Source organism: Opisthocomus hoazin, chromosome 3 (genome assembly GCF_030867145.1).
Source record: "Opisthocomus hoazin isolate bOpiHoa1 chromosome 3, bOpiHoa1.hap1, whole genome shotgun sequence".
Taxonomy (NCBI): Eukaryota; Metazoa; Chordata; class Aves; order Opisthocomiformes; family Opisthocomidae; genus Opisthocomus; species Opisthocomus hoazin.
In genome coordinates, this window is record NC_134416.1 from 9,002,672 (window position 1) to 9,019,960 (window position 17,289).

General features: G+C 42.5%; 1 protein-coding gene across 3 annotated transcripts in view; it reads left to right on the plus strand.

Moving 5' to 3' along the window:
• ZFAT (zinc finger and AT-hook domain containing) overlaps positions 1–17,289 on the plus strand; it is a 109,193-nt gene that overhangs the window by 35,902 nt on the left and 56,002 nt on the right. For all 3 annotated transcript variants that reach the window (XM_075415513.1, XM_075415514.1, XM_075415516.1), the window contains exons 4-6: positions 348–521; positions 15,365–15,515; positions 15,790–17,258. In XM_075415513.1, coding sequence (XP_075271628.1) covers positions 348–521; positions 15,365–15,515; positions 15,790–17,258 — 1,794 coding nt within the window. The remainder of the gene's footprint in view (positions 1–347; positions 522–15,364; positions 15,516–15,789; positions 17,259–17,289) is intronic.

The following is a 17,289-nucleotide window of genomic DNA, read 5'->3' on the forward strand; positions in this document are numbered from 1 at the left end:
GTGGTGAAATCATAAATAGTTCTACAGTTGTAGAATTTTCACCAAAATCCATAATAGTGTTAAGACAATCTAGAAACACAAATGTTTCTGACGTTCCATTTTTTCAATTTTGAATTTTTCTTTATTTTGTCTGTTTTCTCTGTTTGTATAACTGTCACTGTGGGTTTATGAATTAGAGGAAAGAAAGTTCCCCTTTAGGGACTTGAGCAGCACGTCTTGTTTTGTAGCATGTATTTCTTTCTACGGTAGCATGAATTTTCTCCTAATTCTTTCTCATAGTGTTAGTGACTGTATTACCTGCATTTCTGTTGTACATAGTTACATTCTTTTCGATGTTTACTCTTCAGGTAATGATTCTGACGTTGACCTTGACAGGAAGGAAGATGAGCGAGAAAAAACTTCAAAGAGGCCCAGAGTTCAGAAAACAGAGAAAACTCCATCTGCTAAGGAGACTGAACAGGTTTCAGGAGCTAAAAATCCTATTATAAGTGTGGTTTTGACAGCCCATGAAGCTATTCCAGGTAATGAGAATCACTGATTGTATAATCAAATTCAGTTTTGTCCATGCTGACACTATATAAAATAATCATTGGTGTAAGGCTGAACTGCTTAGAGTATTTATTATATGAAAAATATTTAGTAGTATTTGGTTATCTTGATAGAGAATCTTTGCATCTTGGCAGCTACGTCACTTTAGAACTATCGTCACGTGTCTTTGTATGCATGACAAATGCTGGATCTGGGTGCAGTTATCTACGTTAGCATCAGCAATGTTTAGTCTGTGAATGGTTTTAAAGAATAAATTGAAAAAACCAGTGACCAAGGAAAAGGAAAGTGGTTTTTTTCCTGTAATATCTTTATTTGGGTCTTGATTTGTGTTTATATTTATGATAAATGTAAATTTGATTATGAAAACATGAACAACTTAGTGTATATATAGCTTAATATCTGCGCATACAAATAGTTTGACAGAAAATGCGTATACATAGGAACTTTACTTGATTATCAAATATGTAATGATTAAAGGATTCCTTATCCATAAATTCCTGTAGTGCCTTTTCATCAAAGGATTTCAGAATAATTTCAGACTGTTTATTTTAAAACTAGACTTATGTTTGCCTGTTTATATAAACCAGTTACTCACCTGACTGACAGAATCCCTTTTGAATAGTTTTGTGTGTTATTTTCAGCTTTATAGCTTTATTGTTCTCCTTTTCATTATTGCTAACATTTCTGAGTATTTGTTTTGCTTAGGGCTCTCAGAACAACTGGAATGTATTTATTTATTTTATTAGTGTGGATTGAAAGCTGGCTGGATTTTCTGTGTTGTTCTTTAATCTTTTGATATTGAGATCTGTGATATGCTTAGACTTTGTTTATTAAAATGCATTTCTAATTGTGATGGTAGAAGTAGCTGGATGAACTCACCTACTAATATCTTGAGTGCTTAGAAGGGAACTGAAAATCACGTTCATAGTCATTGTTTGAGAAACATCGCACCGCATTTTGGACTTACATTGAGCTGTTAAAAATTTGGTCTTGCAATATTGTAAATATGGGGGCAGGTGGAAGAGGACCGGTGAGCACTGGAAGTGTGGAGACCTGGCTTCAGGGTATTTTGAGATCTCCGCTGCTTTGTTTCACTAAATGCAGGCCCCTTTCTCTCATGGGATGTAACCCTGGGCTCTTTTCTAGCTGTTGCTAAACACTCATTTTCCCACTGTGTCTCCCACCTCTTCTGCCTCCTTCCCACTGCATGTAGCTTCTCCCCCATCCTGGTGCCCTTTCTCCTCACTGCCGCACGTGAGGCTCCACTCGTGTCCTCTACTCCTTCATCTGGGCAAAGGGGAACATGCGATGGTTGGTTAAAGGGCTCATATAGGTCTTCGGTGCTAAATTTTATGAAACCGGTGAGAATTTTATTTTTGAGATTTTTACATGTCTGGCAAGGGCTAGAACAATTTTGAAGAGAGGAAGGAGAGACATGATGGTGCAATCAAAGACCCGTTTTCTTAGGAAACTAGCCTAAAGAGGCAAACAAAATAACGGTAAATACAGATAATGAATGAAATGTAGAAAGCATGTGATGTGGGAGAGGAAAAGAATATCTAGAGGAGATTGTTGCGTTTTATTAATAGTTAGTGAAATTTTTCTTTGGGCAACAAATGTTTTGGGTTTACTTTACAAATACTTTTTGAGTGACTCCAAATATTAAACCAACTTGAACTTTGGAGCTATTTGTGCATAGTACATGTTGCATTCGTAACGCTTTAATGAACTGAAAGGATTTACAGTCAAATGTGAACCTGTAGCTATTTTAGAAAGGTCCTTTTATTTATTTGGTTGACAATTAGTAATCTGACTATGTTCAAGTTCCCAGCTAGAATATATGTAATAAAAAAGTCATTGCTGTTAAGACAGTTAAGAATTATCATCCTACTCTTCAGAAATGGGAAATTATAGAAGATATTATATAAGTGGTAAATGCTTTGAGGATTCAAAGCAAAAATATTTAATTTAATACAATTATGTTACAATTTATTTTTCATTGCTTTTCCTTCCTTTTTTTTTTTTCATTAATTTCCGTGGTCTAACTATATTTTAGTGTCACTAGCAATTCTTAGGCTGTTCTCTTCCTCAATAATCAAGCAAAGGCAGCAGGAGACCTGCATGGATAAACAAGGAGCTTCTAGCAAAGCTCGAATGGAAGAGAAGGGTCTATGGAATGTGGAAAGAGGGACAGGCCACTTGGGAGGAATACAGGGAAGCAACAAGGAAGGCTAAGGCCCACCTGGAATTAAATCTGGCAAGGGATGTCAAAGACAATAAGAAAGGCTTCTTCAAGTATGTCAGTAGTAAAGCAAAGACTAGGAAAAATGTGGGGCCGCTGCGGAACTAGTTGGGTGCCCTGGTAACAGAGGATACAGAGGAGGTGGAATCATAGAAGAGAATCATAGAATCATAGAATTGTTTAGGTTGGAGGAGACTGTCAAGATCGTTGAGTCCAGCCATTAACCTAACACTATCAAATCCACCACTAAACCATGTCCCCAAGCTCGGTATCTACACATCTCCAGGGATGGTGCCTCAACCACTTCACAGGGCAGCCTGTTCCGGGGCTTGACAACGCTTTCAGTGAAGAAATTTTTTCCTAATATCCAGTCTAACCCTCCCCTGATGCAACTTCAGGCCATTGTCTCTCATCCTATCACTAGTTACTTGGGAGAAGAGACCAAAACCCCCCTCACTACAACCTCCTTTCAGGTAGTTGTAGAGAGCAGTAAGGTCTCCCCTGAGCTTCCTCTTCTCCAGACTAAACAGCCCCAATTCCCTCAGCCGCTCCTTGTAAGACTTGTTCTCCAGACCCTTCACCAGCTTCATTGCCCTTCTCTGGACATGCTCCATCACCTCAAAGTCTTTCTTGTAGTGAGGGGCCCAAAACTGAACACAGTACTCCAGGTGAGATCTCGCCGGTGCCGAGTACAGGGGCACGATCACCTCCCTGCTCCTGCTGGCCACACTATTCCTGATAAAAGCCAGGATACCGCTGGCCTTCTTGGCCACCTGGGCACACTACTGGCTCATGTTCAGCTGGCTGTCAACCAACACCCCTAGGTCGTTTTCCTCCAAGCAGCTTTCCAGCCACTCTTCCCCAAGCCTGTAGCGTTGCATGGGGTTGTTGTGACTGAAGTGCAGGACCTGGCACTTGGCCTTGTTAAACCTCATACAGTTGACCTCTGCTCGTTGTTCCATCCTGTCCAGATCCCTCTGCAGAGCCAGTGCCTTGGGCACTCCCACCCAACTTGGTGTCATCTGCAAACTTACTGAGGGAGCACTCGATCTCCTCATCCAGATCATCGATAAAGATATTAAACAAGACTGACCCCAAAACTGAGCCCTGGGGAACACCCTTGGGACTGGCTGCCAACTGGATTTGGTTCCATTCACTACCACTTTTTGGGCTGGGCAATCCAGCCAGTTTTCTACTCAGCCAAGTGTACACCCATCCAAGCCACGAGCAGCCAGTTTCTCCAGGAGAATGCTGTAGCAAACAGTGTCAAAGGCTTTTGCTGAAGTCTAGGTAGACAACATTCACAACCTTTCCCTCATCCACTAAGCGGGTCACCTTGTTATAGAAGGAGATGGGATTAGTCAGGCAGGAGCTGCCTTTCATAAACACATGCTGACTGGGCCTGATGACCTCATTCCTTTATGTGTGCTGTGTGATGGTGCTGAAGATGATCTGCTCCATAGCCTTCCCTGGCACCAAGGTCAGGCTGACAGGCCTGTAGTTCCCAGGATCCTTCTTCCAGTCCTTCTTGTTGATGGGTGTCACATTTGCTAACCTCCAGTCCACTGGGACCCTCCCCTGTGAGCCAGGACTGCTGATAGATGATGGAACGTGGATCGGCGAGCACATCTGCCAGCTCCTTCAGCACCCTTGGGTGGATCCCATCTGGCTGCATAGACCTGTGTGTGTAGCAGGTCACTGACCATTTCCACTTGGATTTTGTGGGTTTCCTTCTGCTCCCCATGCCTGTCTTTCTGCTCCAGGGGCTGGATGTCTGGGAACAATTTCACTTACTGTTAAAGACTGAGGCAAAGAAGGCATTAGGTACCTAAGCCTTTTCCTCATCCTTTGTCACTAAATTTCCCCCTGCATCTAATAGAGGATGGAGATTCTCATTTGCCTGCCTTTTTTTGCTAATGTATTTATAGAAACATTTTTTATTGTCTTTTATGGGTGTAGCCAGGCTAAGTTCTAGCTGGGCTTTGGCCCTTCTAACTTTCTTCCTGCATAACCTCACGACATCCTTGTAGTCCTCCTGAGCGGCCTGGCCCTTCTTCTAAAGGTCGTAATCTCTCTTTTTTTTCTCCTGAGTTCCAGCCAAAGCTCCAGTTTTGTCCTTGTCGGCCTTCTTCCCTGCTGGCTCATCTTTCGGCATGTAGTGGTGTCCTGCTCCAGTGCTTTTAAGACTTCCTCCTTGAAGAGTGTCCAGCCATCCTGGACTCATTTGCCCTTCAAGACTGCCTCCCTGTCAACCAGGCTCCTAAACAGGCCAAAGTCTGCTCTATGGAAGGTCAAGGTAGCAGTTCTGCTAACCCCTCTCCTAACTTCTCCAAGAATTTAAAATTTTATCATTTCTTGATCGCTCTGCCCAAGATAGCCTCCAACCATTACATCACCCACAAGTACTTCTCTGTTCGCAAACAGCAGGTCCAGCAGGGTGCCTTTCCTTGTTGGCTGCCTCTCCAGCTGTGTCAGGAAGTTATCTTCCACGCACTCCAGGAACTTTCTGGACTGCTTCCTGCCCGCTGTGTTGTATTTCCAGCAGACATCTGGTAAGTTGAAGTCTCCCACAAGAACAAGGGCCAGCAATCGTGAGACTTCTCCGAGCTGCTTATAGAATATTCCATCTGCCTCTTCAGCCTGATTGGGTGGTCTATAACATACTCTCACCATGATATCTACCTTGTTGGCCTTCCATCTGATCCTTACCCAAAAACACTCAACCCTATTGTTGCCATCATCAAGCTCTACACAATCAAAACAGTCCCTAACATACAGGGCTACCACACCACCGCTCCTTCCTTGCCTATCTCTTTTAAAGAGTTTATAGCCATCCATTGCAGCACTCCAGTTGTGTAAGTTATCCCACCATGTTTCTGTGATCGCCACTGTATCATAGTTTTCCTGCTACACAGTGGCTTCCAGCTCCTCCTGTTTGTGGCCATGCTGTGTGCATTGGTGCAGATGCACTTCAGCTGGGCTGTTAATCCCACCCCCTTTCTGGGGGGAGATGCCTCCATTCTGATGTGACCATTCTCAGATGCTTTGGTGGTTTCTGACACCAATAATCCTTGCGCTTTTGCTGCCGCAAGGGTCTCCACCTTTTTCCTCCACTGAAATGGCAGACTGAAGGACCTCATGAGCACACTGTCCCTTGCATGTTGGTGTGCCGCCCCCAGGCTTATCTCTAGCAAGTCTGTTATTGCCTCTTTCCGCCTTCAAATCTAGTTTAAAGCTGTTTCAGTCAGCCCTTCTAACTCCTGCACAAGGATCCTTTTGCCCCTTTCAGGTGGAGTTACTGAATGCCTTTTTTGCTTCAGTCTTCACTGGTAAGGCTGGCCCTCAGGCATTCCAGTCCCTGGAGGTAAGAGAGAAAGCCTGGAGAAAGGAAGACCTCCCCTTGGTTGAGGAGGATTGGGTTAGAGATCATGTAAGCAATCTGGACACCCACAAATCCATGGGCCCTGATGGCATGCACCTACAAGTGCTGAGGGAGCTGGCAGATGTCATTGCTGAGCCACTCTCCATCATCTTTGAAAGGCCCTGGAGAACAGGAGAGGTACCCGAGGACTGGAAAAAAGCCAGTGTCACTCCAATCTTCAAAGATGGCAAGAAGGAGGACCCAGGGAACTATAGGCCGGTCAGCCTCACCTCCATCCCTGGGAAGGTGATGGAACAGCTCATTCCGGATGTCATCATTAAGCAAGTGGAGGAAAAGAAGGTTATCAGGAGCAGTCAACATGGATTCACCAAGGGGAAATCATGCTTGACCAATCTGATAGCCTTCTATGATGGCATGACTGGCTGGATACATGAGGGGAGAGCCGTTGATGTTGTCTACCTTGACTACAGTCAGTACAGGCTTTTGACACTGTTTCCCATAACATTCTCCTAGGGAAGCTCAGGAAGTGTGGGCTGGATGAGTGGTTGGTGGGGTGGACTGAGAACTGGCTGAATGGCAGAGCTCGGAGGGTTGTCATCAGCGGCGCAGAGTCTAGTTGGAGGCCTGCAGCTAGTGGTGTCCCCCAGGTGTCAGCCCAGTCTTTTTCAACTTCTCTATCAATGACCTGGGTGCAGGGACAGAGTGTACCCTCAGCAAGTTTGTTGATGACACAAAACTGGGAGGTGTGGTAGATACACCGGAAGGCTGCGCTGCCATTCAGCGAGACCTGGACAGGCTGGAGACTTGGGCGCAGAGGAACCTGATGAAGTTCAACAAGGGCAAGTGCAGGGTCCTGCACCTGGGGAGGAACAACCCCATGCATCAGTACAGGCTTGGGGTGGACCTGCTGCAGAGCAGCTCTGTGGAGAGGGACCTGGGTGTCCTGGTGGACGACAGGTTAACCATGAGCCAGCAGTATGCCCTTGGTTGCCAAGAAGGCCAGTGGTATCCTGTGAGAAGAGAGTGGCCAGTAGGTCGAGGGAGGTTCTCCTTCCCCTCTACACTGCCCTAGTGAGGCCTCATCTGGAGTACTGTGTCCAGTTCTGGGCTCCCCAGTTCAAGAAAGATGAGGAGCTACTGAAGAGAGTCCAGTGGAGGGCTACAAGGATGTTGAGGAGACTGGAGCATCTGTCCTATGAGGAAAGGCTGAGGGAGCTGGGCTTGTTTAGCCTGAAGGAGAGAAGGCTGCGAGGGGACCTAATAAATGTTTATAAGTATCTGAAGGGTGGGTGTCAGGAGGATGGGGCCAGACCCTTTTCAGTGGTGCCCAGTGACAGGACAAGGGGCAATGGGCACAAACTGAAGCATAGGAAGTTCCAGCTGAATATGAGGAAGAACCTCTTCCCTCTGAGGGTGACGGAGCACTGGAACAGGCTGCCCAGGGAGGTTGTGGAGTCTCCTTCTCTGGAGATATTGAAAACCTGCCTGGACGTGGTCCTGTGCAGCCTGCTGTAGGTGACCCTGCTTTGGCAGGGGTGTTGGAGTAGATGACCCACAGAGGTCCCTTCCAACCCCTGCCATTCTGTGAATCTGTAATAGCACTTTAATGTCTGAATTTTTTGTGAAGATCTTTCATAGCCTTTTATTCCATTTTTTTAAATTGAGATTTAATCATGTGCTGAAGAGGTGAGTTATTGCTCTAGACTGCTGTTGAAGAATAGAAATAGATAAAATATTTCTTCCTTCTCCCCTGCTTTCTGTGTGCTACATCACCTGTAAAGTCAAGCTGAAAATAAAGTTTAGAAGTACTTAAGCACTGTCAAAACTTCGTCATATTTCTGCAAGCATTAGCATTCTGTAGCCACCTGCTACGTAGCTTTAAAGATGCTTGGAAGTACCCCTTTTTCATGTCCAGTGCAGTAAAATCCCGTTGAAGATGTCAGATAAGCTTTCTATCAATTAGAATAATAAAGAAGGCTGCAAGAATTAGTTGTATTTTTTCCATGGTAGAGGGGAAATATTCAGACTGTTTTTCTCCCTTCTTAAATGAAAGATGCTTTAAGGTCTATTATATTAACAGTTTGCTGTTATTTTGCTATACAGTATTTAGATTTGGGACACTTCTTTACTTCAAGTGTTCAGTAGATGATGACTAAATTAATCTCGTCAAAATCTCTCTGAACAAACAGATCAGGGATTTTTTAACTTCCCAGAAAGGGAAGTCAGACAACACTGATTTTTCCCTGTGTTTCTCTTTGTGATATTTGCTTGGGAGGCAGATGAAAGATAATAGATTTACAGCTTTAGAAATTTGAAAGCATGCAACAACCCACAGAGTTATTACAGTTTGAACGGAAGTGGTGGATTTTTTTTCTGTGCAGGCATTGATGTACCTTGACAGGCCTGAGAGGTGGGCACCTGCTAACCTCATGCAGTTCAACAAGGCCAAGTGCAAGGTCCTGCACCGCTCTCCTGAGACCCCACCTGGAGTACTCTGTTCAGCTCTGGGGCCCCCAGCATAAGAATGACATGGAGCTGCTCAAGTGGGTCCAGAGGAGGGCCATGAAGATGGTCAGAGAGATGGAGCACCTCTCCTGTGAGCACAGACTGAGGGAGTTGGGGCTGTTGAAGCTGGAGAAGAGAAGGCTCTGAGGAGACCTTAGAGTAGCCTTCCAGTATCTGGAGGGGGCCTACAAGAAAGCTGGAGAGGAGCTTTGAACAAGGGCATGGAGTGATAGGGCAAGGGGTAAGGGCTTTAAACTAAAAAAGGATAGATTCAGATTAGATATAAGGAAGAAATTCTTCACCCTGAGGATGGTGAGGCACTGGCACAGGTTGCCCAGAGAAGCTGTGGCTGCCCCCTTCCTGACAGTGTTCAAGGCCAGGTTGGATGGAGCTCTGAGCGACCTGGTCTAGTGGAAGATGTCCCTGCTCATGGCAGGGGGATTGGAACTGGATGATCTTTAAGGTCGCTTCCAACCCAAACCAGTCTATGATTCTATAACTGGAGGGACCTAAAGACCTTGAAGAGAGGGAGTGTTGTCTTCATGAACGCACGTGCCTTGTAATCAGGTTAAATGGAGTACAATTTCTCATAAGCATCATGATTAAGAATGAGAATGAGTAATTACAGTTATACGCACATCTAAAAATATTTGTTTTGAATGGCAGATACGTTTTTTCATAGTCCATTTTTGCGTACCAGTGAGTAAACTCTGCCAAATATTCAATTGTCTGTTTTTTTTAATGTATTTTATTTCCCATGTTTAAATTCTGTAATATTATCGGTGCTAATAAAACCAGTTTATTATTCATGCTCAGTTAATTTGATTCAGGAGACATTTTACTTCGAACATTTAATTTATTGTTTTTTTTGAGTCCCATAGTATTTTGAAGACTCAGCTTGTTACTAGGAGACTTGTTTTAAGTTCCTGTAGAGATGGTCAATGGTAGGGTTTTTGGTGGAGCTCAAGATATACAAAACCAGCGTAAAGAATTTAATTTCTATATGCTAATTATTTTTTGGTTTTTAAAGGAGTTGGATTTTTCTGTCCTACAAATTCTTAATACAACGCTGCGTAGGTTTGGCTTCCAAGGAATTCCTATCCATAAAGGCAGCTGTGTTCTGCTGCTGCTATACCCTGTGCTGCAGTGTATGGGCGCTTGGTTCCTTCTCCCATGGAGATACAGGGAAGTGGGGAAGAAGTGGAAGAATGTCATTTTGCTTACTGTTTTGGGACTGACTTAGTTTAACTGATGACAGTCTTTGCTGTTAAACCGATAACAGTCTTTTCTGTTGCAGATGACTTTTTTTTTTTTTTTAGCTCATGAAACGATGACTGTAGCTTTGACACGTCTGAGGGGATTTAATATCAGACTGTTGGCAAGGGAGCTTTCCTGCTTGTCTCTTAGTTCCTGGGTCACTTCCCATTTCTTGCCCCAGCACTAGTGCTTGTGTCAGCCTGTGGGAAACTGGTTGAAAAAAGTGGCAGAAGAAATACAGATACATATTGCATGTACATGCACATACACACACACCTACTCGTTTTCTCTGTCAGAATCTTTTTTTCTTTTTTTTCAGTTTTGCTTACTGTGGGGTGTCACAGTGTCTCACAGTGGGGTGCCCAAGTTTGGAAAGTGGTGACAAAATGAGTCTTTCAGGGGAAAGGAGGGGGATTGAGCCTGCCCCTTTTCAAAGTAACCGAGTGCCTGAAGTCGTATAGACTGCTGTCCTCCCACCGCACCCCTGGCCACAAATTACAGAATCACAGAATGGTAGGGGTTTGGAAGGGACCTCTGGGGATCACCTAGTCCAACCTTCCTGCCAAAGCAGGGTCACCCAGAGCAGGCTGCACAGGACCTTGTCCAGGCGGGTCTTGAATATCTCCAGAGAAGGAGACTCCACAACCTCCCTGGGCAGCCTGTTCCAGTGCTCCGCCACCCTCAGAGGGAAGAAGTTCTTCCTCACGTTCAGACGGAGCTTCCTGTGCTTCAGTTTGTGCCCATTGCCCCTTGTCCTGTCACTGGGCACCACTGAAAAGAGTTTGGCTCCATCCTCCTGACACCCACCCTTAAGATATTTATAAGCAGTGATAAGGTCCCTTCGCAGCCTTCTCTTCTTCAGGCTGAACAAGCCCAGCTCCCTCAGCCTCTCCTCCTAGGAGAGATGCTCCAGTCCCCGGTTCCTGTACTTTGGAATGTTGTACATCTTTATGCAGTTGCGTGGTAAAACAGAATGGAAAATTAATTATATTTTTGCAGAAGGAGACACCTGGTGCATATTTTAGCCAGATCCGTTCTCTAATAGTCTTCATCTTCATAAACTCTGTGCTGACACTTTGAAGGCATCATGAACAAGTAGTTGAGTGGAGGGCTCAAGAAAAGAAACTAACCTTATGTTTGATTTAAAGCAAATGTGGAATTAAGCCAGATTAGGAAAATTAAAGCTTCCCCTCTATGAGCAGGCATCTATATTATCGTGAGGTTACAGATTGATTTAATTCAGGCAATCTAATATCCAGCTCTGTTGAGAGGGATAGTAATCTTCAACCCACCATACACAGCTCCGTGTTTCTGTTTCTTTGTCTGAGTTAAAATGTGTTTAGCCTCATGGTGAGCAAACCTATAAAAATAATTAAAGGTTCTTTTGCTTTTTTTTAAACTTTATTTTGGGGCTGAGGTGTAGGTTTGCATGGGGAACACTGGGGGTTATGGGCAGGGTTAGTTTCTGTTGGTTTCACTTTCAGAACTGTCTGACCAGGGATCATACGCATTTGGAGCACATTCCATAGGATATTGCAGAAGCTGAAAAAATAAATTCCTTCACAAGAGATTATAAGAAACAAATATTCACTTCATACACTTAGGAGGTTATTTTACCTGTACAGATGAGGATACCTACATTATGAAGGTTTTTTTTTTTTAAACTGAAAATTAAGCTACAGTGCTTTTTTTTTTTTTAAAGTTTCCTCTGGTTGGATCAATTGTCTTTAAAGGCATCTTGCAGCATCGTTGTAGGAAGGAAATAAGAAACTTATTATGTAAAGCCTCCCGGATGCTGACAGCTTCCCTTCCATTGTGATTACCTTTTAGACTGTTGATAAATATTGGAGAGCAGTGTAGTGAAGGGCAAGCTACTTTTCTAAGGGACAGACTAAGAGATTAGGGGCCATCACTGAGTTTGAGCCAGAGATAAGACACGCTGGATAATGCTTATCTGTAGAAGTTGCTGTCACTATGTCATGGGGAACTCAAAGCTTACTACTCTTAAAGCAGCTTTACTTAAAACAGATGATATTGACTGAAAAGAGGAAAGCAAAAGGCATAAGTAGAGTCAAGTATACTAAAGTCCATTCTGCATTTAAAATAGAGATATTATAGTGCTGGAGGAATGACTTTTCTGAAAGAAATGATCAGTACAGTTAATCTCTTTTTTTCTCCTGCTATTTTTGTACTCTGACTTCTTGAAATGATTGTCCAGGGAAACAGTTAGGAAAAACTTTATCTTCCTTATTGACATGTGATATTTTTAATGGAAAACCAGACGTTGTACCTGTCTGCCTTGTTCTTACACTTTTCCCTAGCCTGTGGCTGCTTTTAGAGACACAAATATTGAGGTCGTTTTCTTGGCGTGTGGGATATGTGGGTTCACTATCTATTAGGTTGGATAGAGCTTGGAAACCAAGTTTCTCAATTCATGGGCGTATGTGTTCATTATTAGTTGATGATATAGTAGTGATTGCTGTGGCTACTGGTCCATTAGTAGCCCATGCTTAGGCAGCATCCCAAGTGGGTGGAGGCATCTGATGTTTCTTAATGCTTCCATATCTTCTAAGGGTAGGAAGTAACCACCTAACATGAGGGGATGTGGTTGCCTACTGTGAGGAAGTACTCTATTAGTATGTCTGAAGGACTGGATCTCCCTCTAGGTTTTTAGAGGCATTTGTCTCTCTGTTAACTCCGTGGGGAATCTAATGCTAGGATGACCTGGAGCATTCTGTCCACTCCAAGTATGCAAAATACTCATGAGTTAGTACTTATGGAGTCCACCTAATCCAGGTGATTAAAATTTCATACTGGTAGCACAAAAGTGTATTAAACAGTTCGGCAGTCCTTTCAGGCAACGCTTAAACATCCCGAAAGACAGAAGGGCGCAGAGGAGGTTCAGTGCAGAGCATTTAATGAGGATCTTTGTTTCACGTTCGGGAAGTGGGAGGCCTCAAAGAAGTAGCCATGCATATAGAGCAGTCCAAGATCTATTTTATTTTAACAGAGTCATTCTAAATATAGAAGCATTTGCTTCTATTTTAAACATAATGAAGTATGGGAACACTGGTCTGGTGTCTAATGTCTGTTTTATTGTCTTTATCCTGAACCCACTGACTGAACCACATCTCCTGTACTGTGACGACAAGCTCCTGTCTCACTGGCTGCTGCAGTGCGGTTTGGGAGATGCCGTCCTGCTGGACAACCTGGCATTTGTGGGAGAGCGGGTGACAGGAAGAGCAGAGGTTATAATGTTCCAGCAACATTTAAGTTGAAAACTTGGAAGACCGATTCTGATCAACTGGCAGAATCTTTAGTACAGAACTGAAAACATTATTGAAAAACAGTAGTCCAAAAAAGCCATTTTTAGATCCAGCCAGTTCAGTGAGCAGCAGAGGTATTACAGTCTGTTTACTCAGAGTTGGCTGATGTCCCATCTGATACAGAAAGCTTCAATAGCCTTACAAGCTCCCAAATGGCCTCTTCTCAAAATATCTCCATTTCCCACTTTAAATCACTCCGAAGGACCCACAGGATCTCCATCTTTCTCCATTGTCTTGTCTACAGCACTGCTTTCCTCAGCTCCATGTTCCTGAGTCTTTCACAGGTGTTGTTGGGCAGCCCCCACTTCTTACTGATTTTTCTCACATGCTCTACCTGCATTTTTCATGATGCTTTCGCTAGTCTGCAGGCTAAAAGGTTTTTTAGGGAAACTAGATTTCATGACTTGCTAACCAGCTAGTTTACTTCAGACTGTGTACTCTCAGGGGTTTAGTTTTGTTGTTCTTATGATTGTTGTTTCAGAGACTTTATGTGAATACTGCATATATTTTGTAAATAATGCCTTCAGGAACATGCTCTTTAAACAGAACAAGAATTAATTTTATGCTTTTGTTAAACAAATAGTTCAAGCATCACTCTATCAACTTTATTCTTTCTATTCAGGTGTTTCAATTTATGTAGAAATATAGGAATAACAGTGAGAATCTGTTAAAAATGTATTGAGTATGTTGGCTCTGTCTTTTGCTTTCTAGGCTCTTTCTAGTCTCTCATGTCTCACAATTCTTTGATTCTTATTGTAGATTCTTTCCTTCATCACAAGGGTGTATTGTACTTTTTTTTTCCCCTCAGCTTCTAATCAGGTGAATTGAAATGAGATCAGATACTAATGTAATACCCAAGAAAAAGAAAATAAAAGGAAATTTACCAAATTTCAGTTTTGCCTGGAGTTGTTAACTTTGCTTTTTAATTAAAAAATATTCTCATGTGCAACTTCTCTGGCTTCCCTATCCCCAGTGTCTGATAGAACAGGCTTTAATTACAGATCCTCTAATATTTTTTTCCTAGGATAAAGGAGTGTTCATCTATTACTACATATTCAATGTCTTGTTTCTTTTTTGTTACTCAGGGTTTTTTTCCAAAGATCTTTCTGTAATACTTCTTAGTCAAATATGAATATTTTACAAATATATATATAATTGTAATATATATGTGAATAAACGCATAAATATACAGAAATATATAATTTCAACTTTTGAAGATAATAGCATTTCCGTTGAACACACGGGCAGATGAGTTAGAGATAAAGAAGTTAAATGGGAGAGGATCAATCAATAATGGGTGCTTGGTTTGATATGTGTGAGATTTGGGGGGGGAGTTCAGTGTAAATTAGTATTTACATGGATTTTCATAACGTCAATGCTAACTACAGATGCCTGACATTAAGTTTTTTCTGCCACCGTTCCGAAAATAAAGGACACCCAGCTAAATAATCTCAGCTCAACTCAATCACATCTCAAAATATGCTTATTTTTGCCTCAACTAATTGTAAAGCTCTGAGGGACAGACTCTGATCTTACTGCGTTCCACAGAGCCCTTTACTCCTGCTTCTAATGGAAATGGAGAAGTGCACGTGGAACATATTCTTTTCCTCTAAGGATATAGCAGTATGCCCCAAAATATAAGTAGTAAAAGATCTGTATAAGGAAAAGATGTGAAGTCTTTTAAATAGAGACTAAAGACTGTCTTTTCCCCAGCCTTATTTGTGGAACTGATTAAACAGCTGGCTGAAGTTTTCAAAGGATGTAGCATGAGGCAGAGAGAGAAAAATCACAATTTCATTTTGAAAAGTTACAGTTTTTTAAAGGTGGAAGTATTTGTATGTAGGATCTCATGATAGGCATCAGGCACCCTGAATAACCCTCAGAAGAAGCAGTTCTGACATGTTATTTAAGCATATCTGTGGTGGAAGTACCGATGTCTTCTGGAAGTGTAGCCATCGTTTTATGCACATGATTTTAACAACAGAAATTAAAATGCTGTACTAACGCGTACAGAGTTTAATGTTTAGTTTACATTTGTATATTACAGGCAATGCACATTTTAATATGACATTTTTAATGAGGAATTTTTGTTCTTGCTTTTAGGAGCCACAAAAATTGTTCCTGTTGAGGCTGCTCCCCAAGAAAATGAACCCACAACTCCAGAGGCAACAGTTCAAGACCCATCGCAACGAAGAGGGTATCAAGAATATGCCATTCAGCAAACCCCATATGAACAGGCAATGAAGTCAAGCAGGTAATTTTAAAGTACTTACATTTGTGTTCATGCAAAATATGAATGAAATGCTTCCCTATCCATTTTCATGAAATTGAAATATTTTCTGAGCCTTTTAAATAAAAGAACAGCTGAAAATAACCTGTGTAAATTGTAGGATTTAAAAAGCCTGTGGAGAATACCTTTTAAAAATAAAGTAAACATTTCTGTCCATTATGAATATCTAGGGAAATATTGACATATTATGCCACCAAGTTGAAATATTGTAAATATAATTGTTTTGGGTTTTTTTTAGGTTGGGTCCAACTCAACTGAAGATTTTTACTTGTGAATACTGTAACAAGGTGTTCAAATTTAAACACTCCCTCCAAGCACATTTGAGGATTCATACAAATGAAAAACCTTACAAGTGTTCATACTGCAGTTACGCCAGTGCAATCAAAGCCAACCTTAATGTGCACATGCGGAAACATACAGGGGAGAAGTTTAGCTGCGATTATTGTACATTCACTTGTCTCAGCAAAGGCCATCTCAAAGTCCATATTGAAAGAGTTCATAAGAAAATTAAGCAGCATTGTCGCTTCTGCAAAAAGAAGTACTCGGATGTTAAAAATTTGATCAAGCATATCAAGGAAACGCATGACCTTCAAGATAAAAAGGTGAAGGATGTTTTTGATGAGCTTCGTTTGATGACACGAGAGGGAAAAAGGCAACTTCTGTATGACTGCCATATTTGTGAACGCAAATTCAAAAATGAACTTGATCGAGACCGTCACATGCTTGTTCATGGTGATGAGAGACCCTTTGCTTGTGAGCTCTGTGGTCATGGAGCCACTAAATACCAAGCCCTTGAGCTTCATGTTCGAAAGCACCCATTTGTATATGTGTGTTCTGTGTGCCTGAAGAAATTTGTCAGTTCTGTGCGACTCCGTGCTCACATCAAAGATGTACATGCAGATTTGCAGGAGACTTCTGTTTTTAACAGTTCGATCAATCAAAGTTTCTGCCTGCTTGAACCGGGAGGTGATATCCAGCCAGAAGCCCTTGGTGAGCAGCTAGCACAAAGTGCAGATGAATTGACTTTCACGAGTTCTGATGCTGTTAACACATCGCAGCCATCTGCTTGTAACACTGAATCCACAGCTGCAAATGTAAACCACAACGGTCAGCATAATGGTGACTTAGAAACCAAAACGGTCCCTTCCTTAGAATTTGAAAATTCTGTGGTGGAGAATGTAACAGAGGCGCTGTGTCAGACAGCAGCCATAGCAGTCCCAAACATTCAATCCTGTGTAGCACCAGCTTGCTTTCTGCTGAAAAATGGTCCTTCTGGTACTGGTGAGTTAAAAGTTTCTCCTGCAAATGAAGAGGAAGTTAATCACTGTGGTTCTGTAAACGAGCAGGGTGAAGAAGTTCAGCTTTTGGTGTCTGAAGACAAAAGTTTAAATACAAGTCAGAACAATGCAATGACTGAGAACCTTTCAGGCTCTGAAGAGAGAAATCAGTCTGTTCCTTCTGGTGAATCAGAAACAAGCAATCTGCCAATTCAAAATGCAGCAGGAACCGCAAACCCTTTGCCAGCCCCCGCCGCTAACGCAGCCGTCGGTCCGCAGGCAGCCTCTGCAAACGCAGTTGCATCGGATGCTGGGAGCGGAGCTGTTGCCTTCATGCAGATCTTGGACAGCTTGCAGAAGAGACAAATGAACACAGAGTTGTGTGAGAGGATAAGGAAGGTTTATGGAGACTTAGAATGTGAATATTGTGGTAAGGAGCAGTAGAATTATGTTTGTTTGGG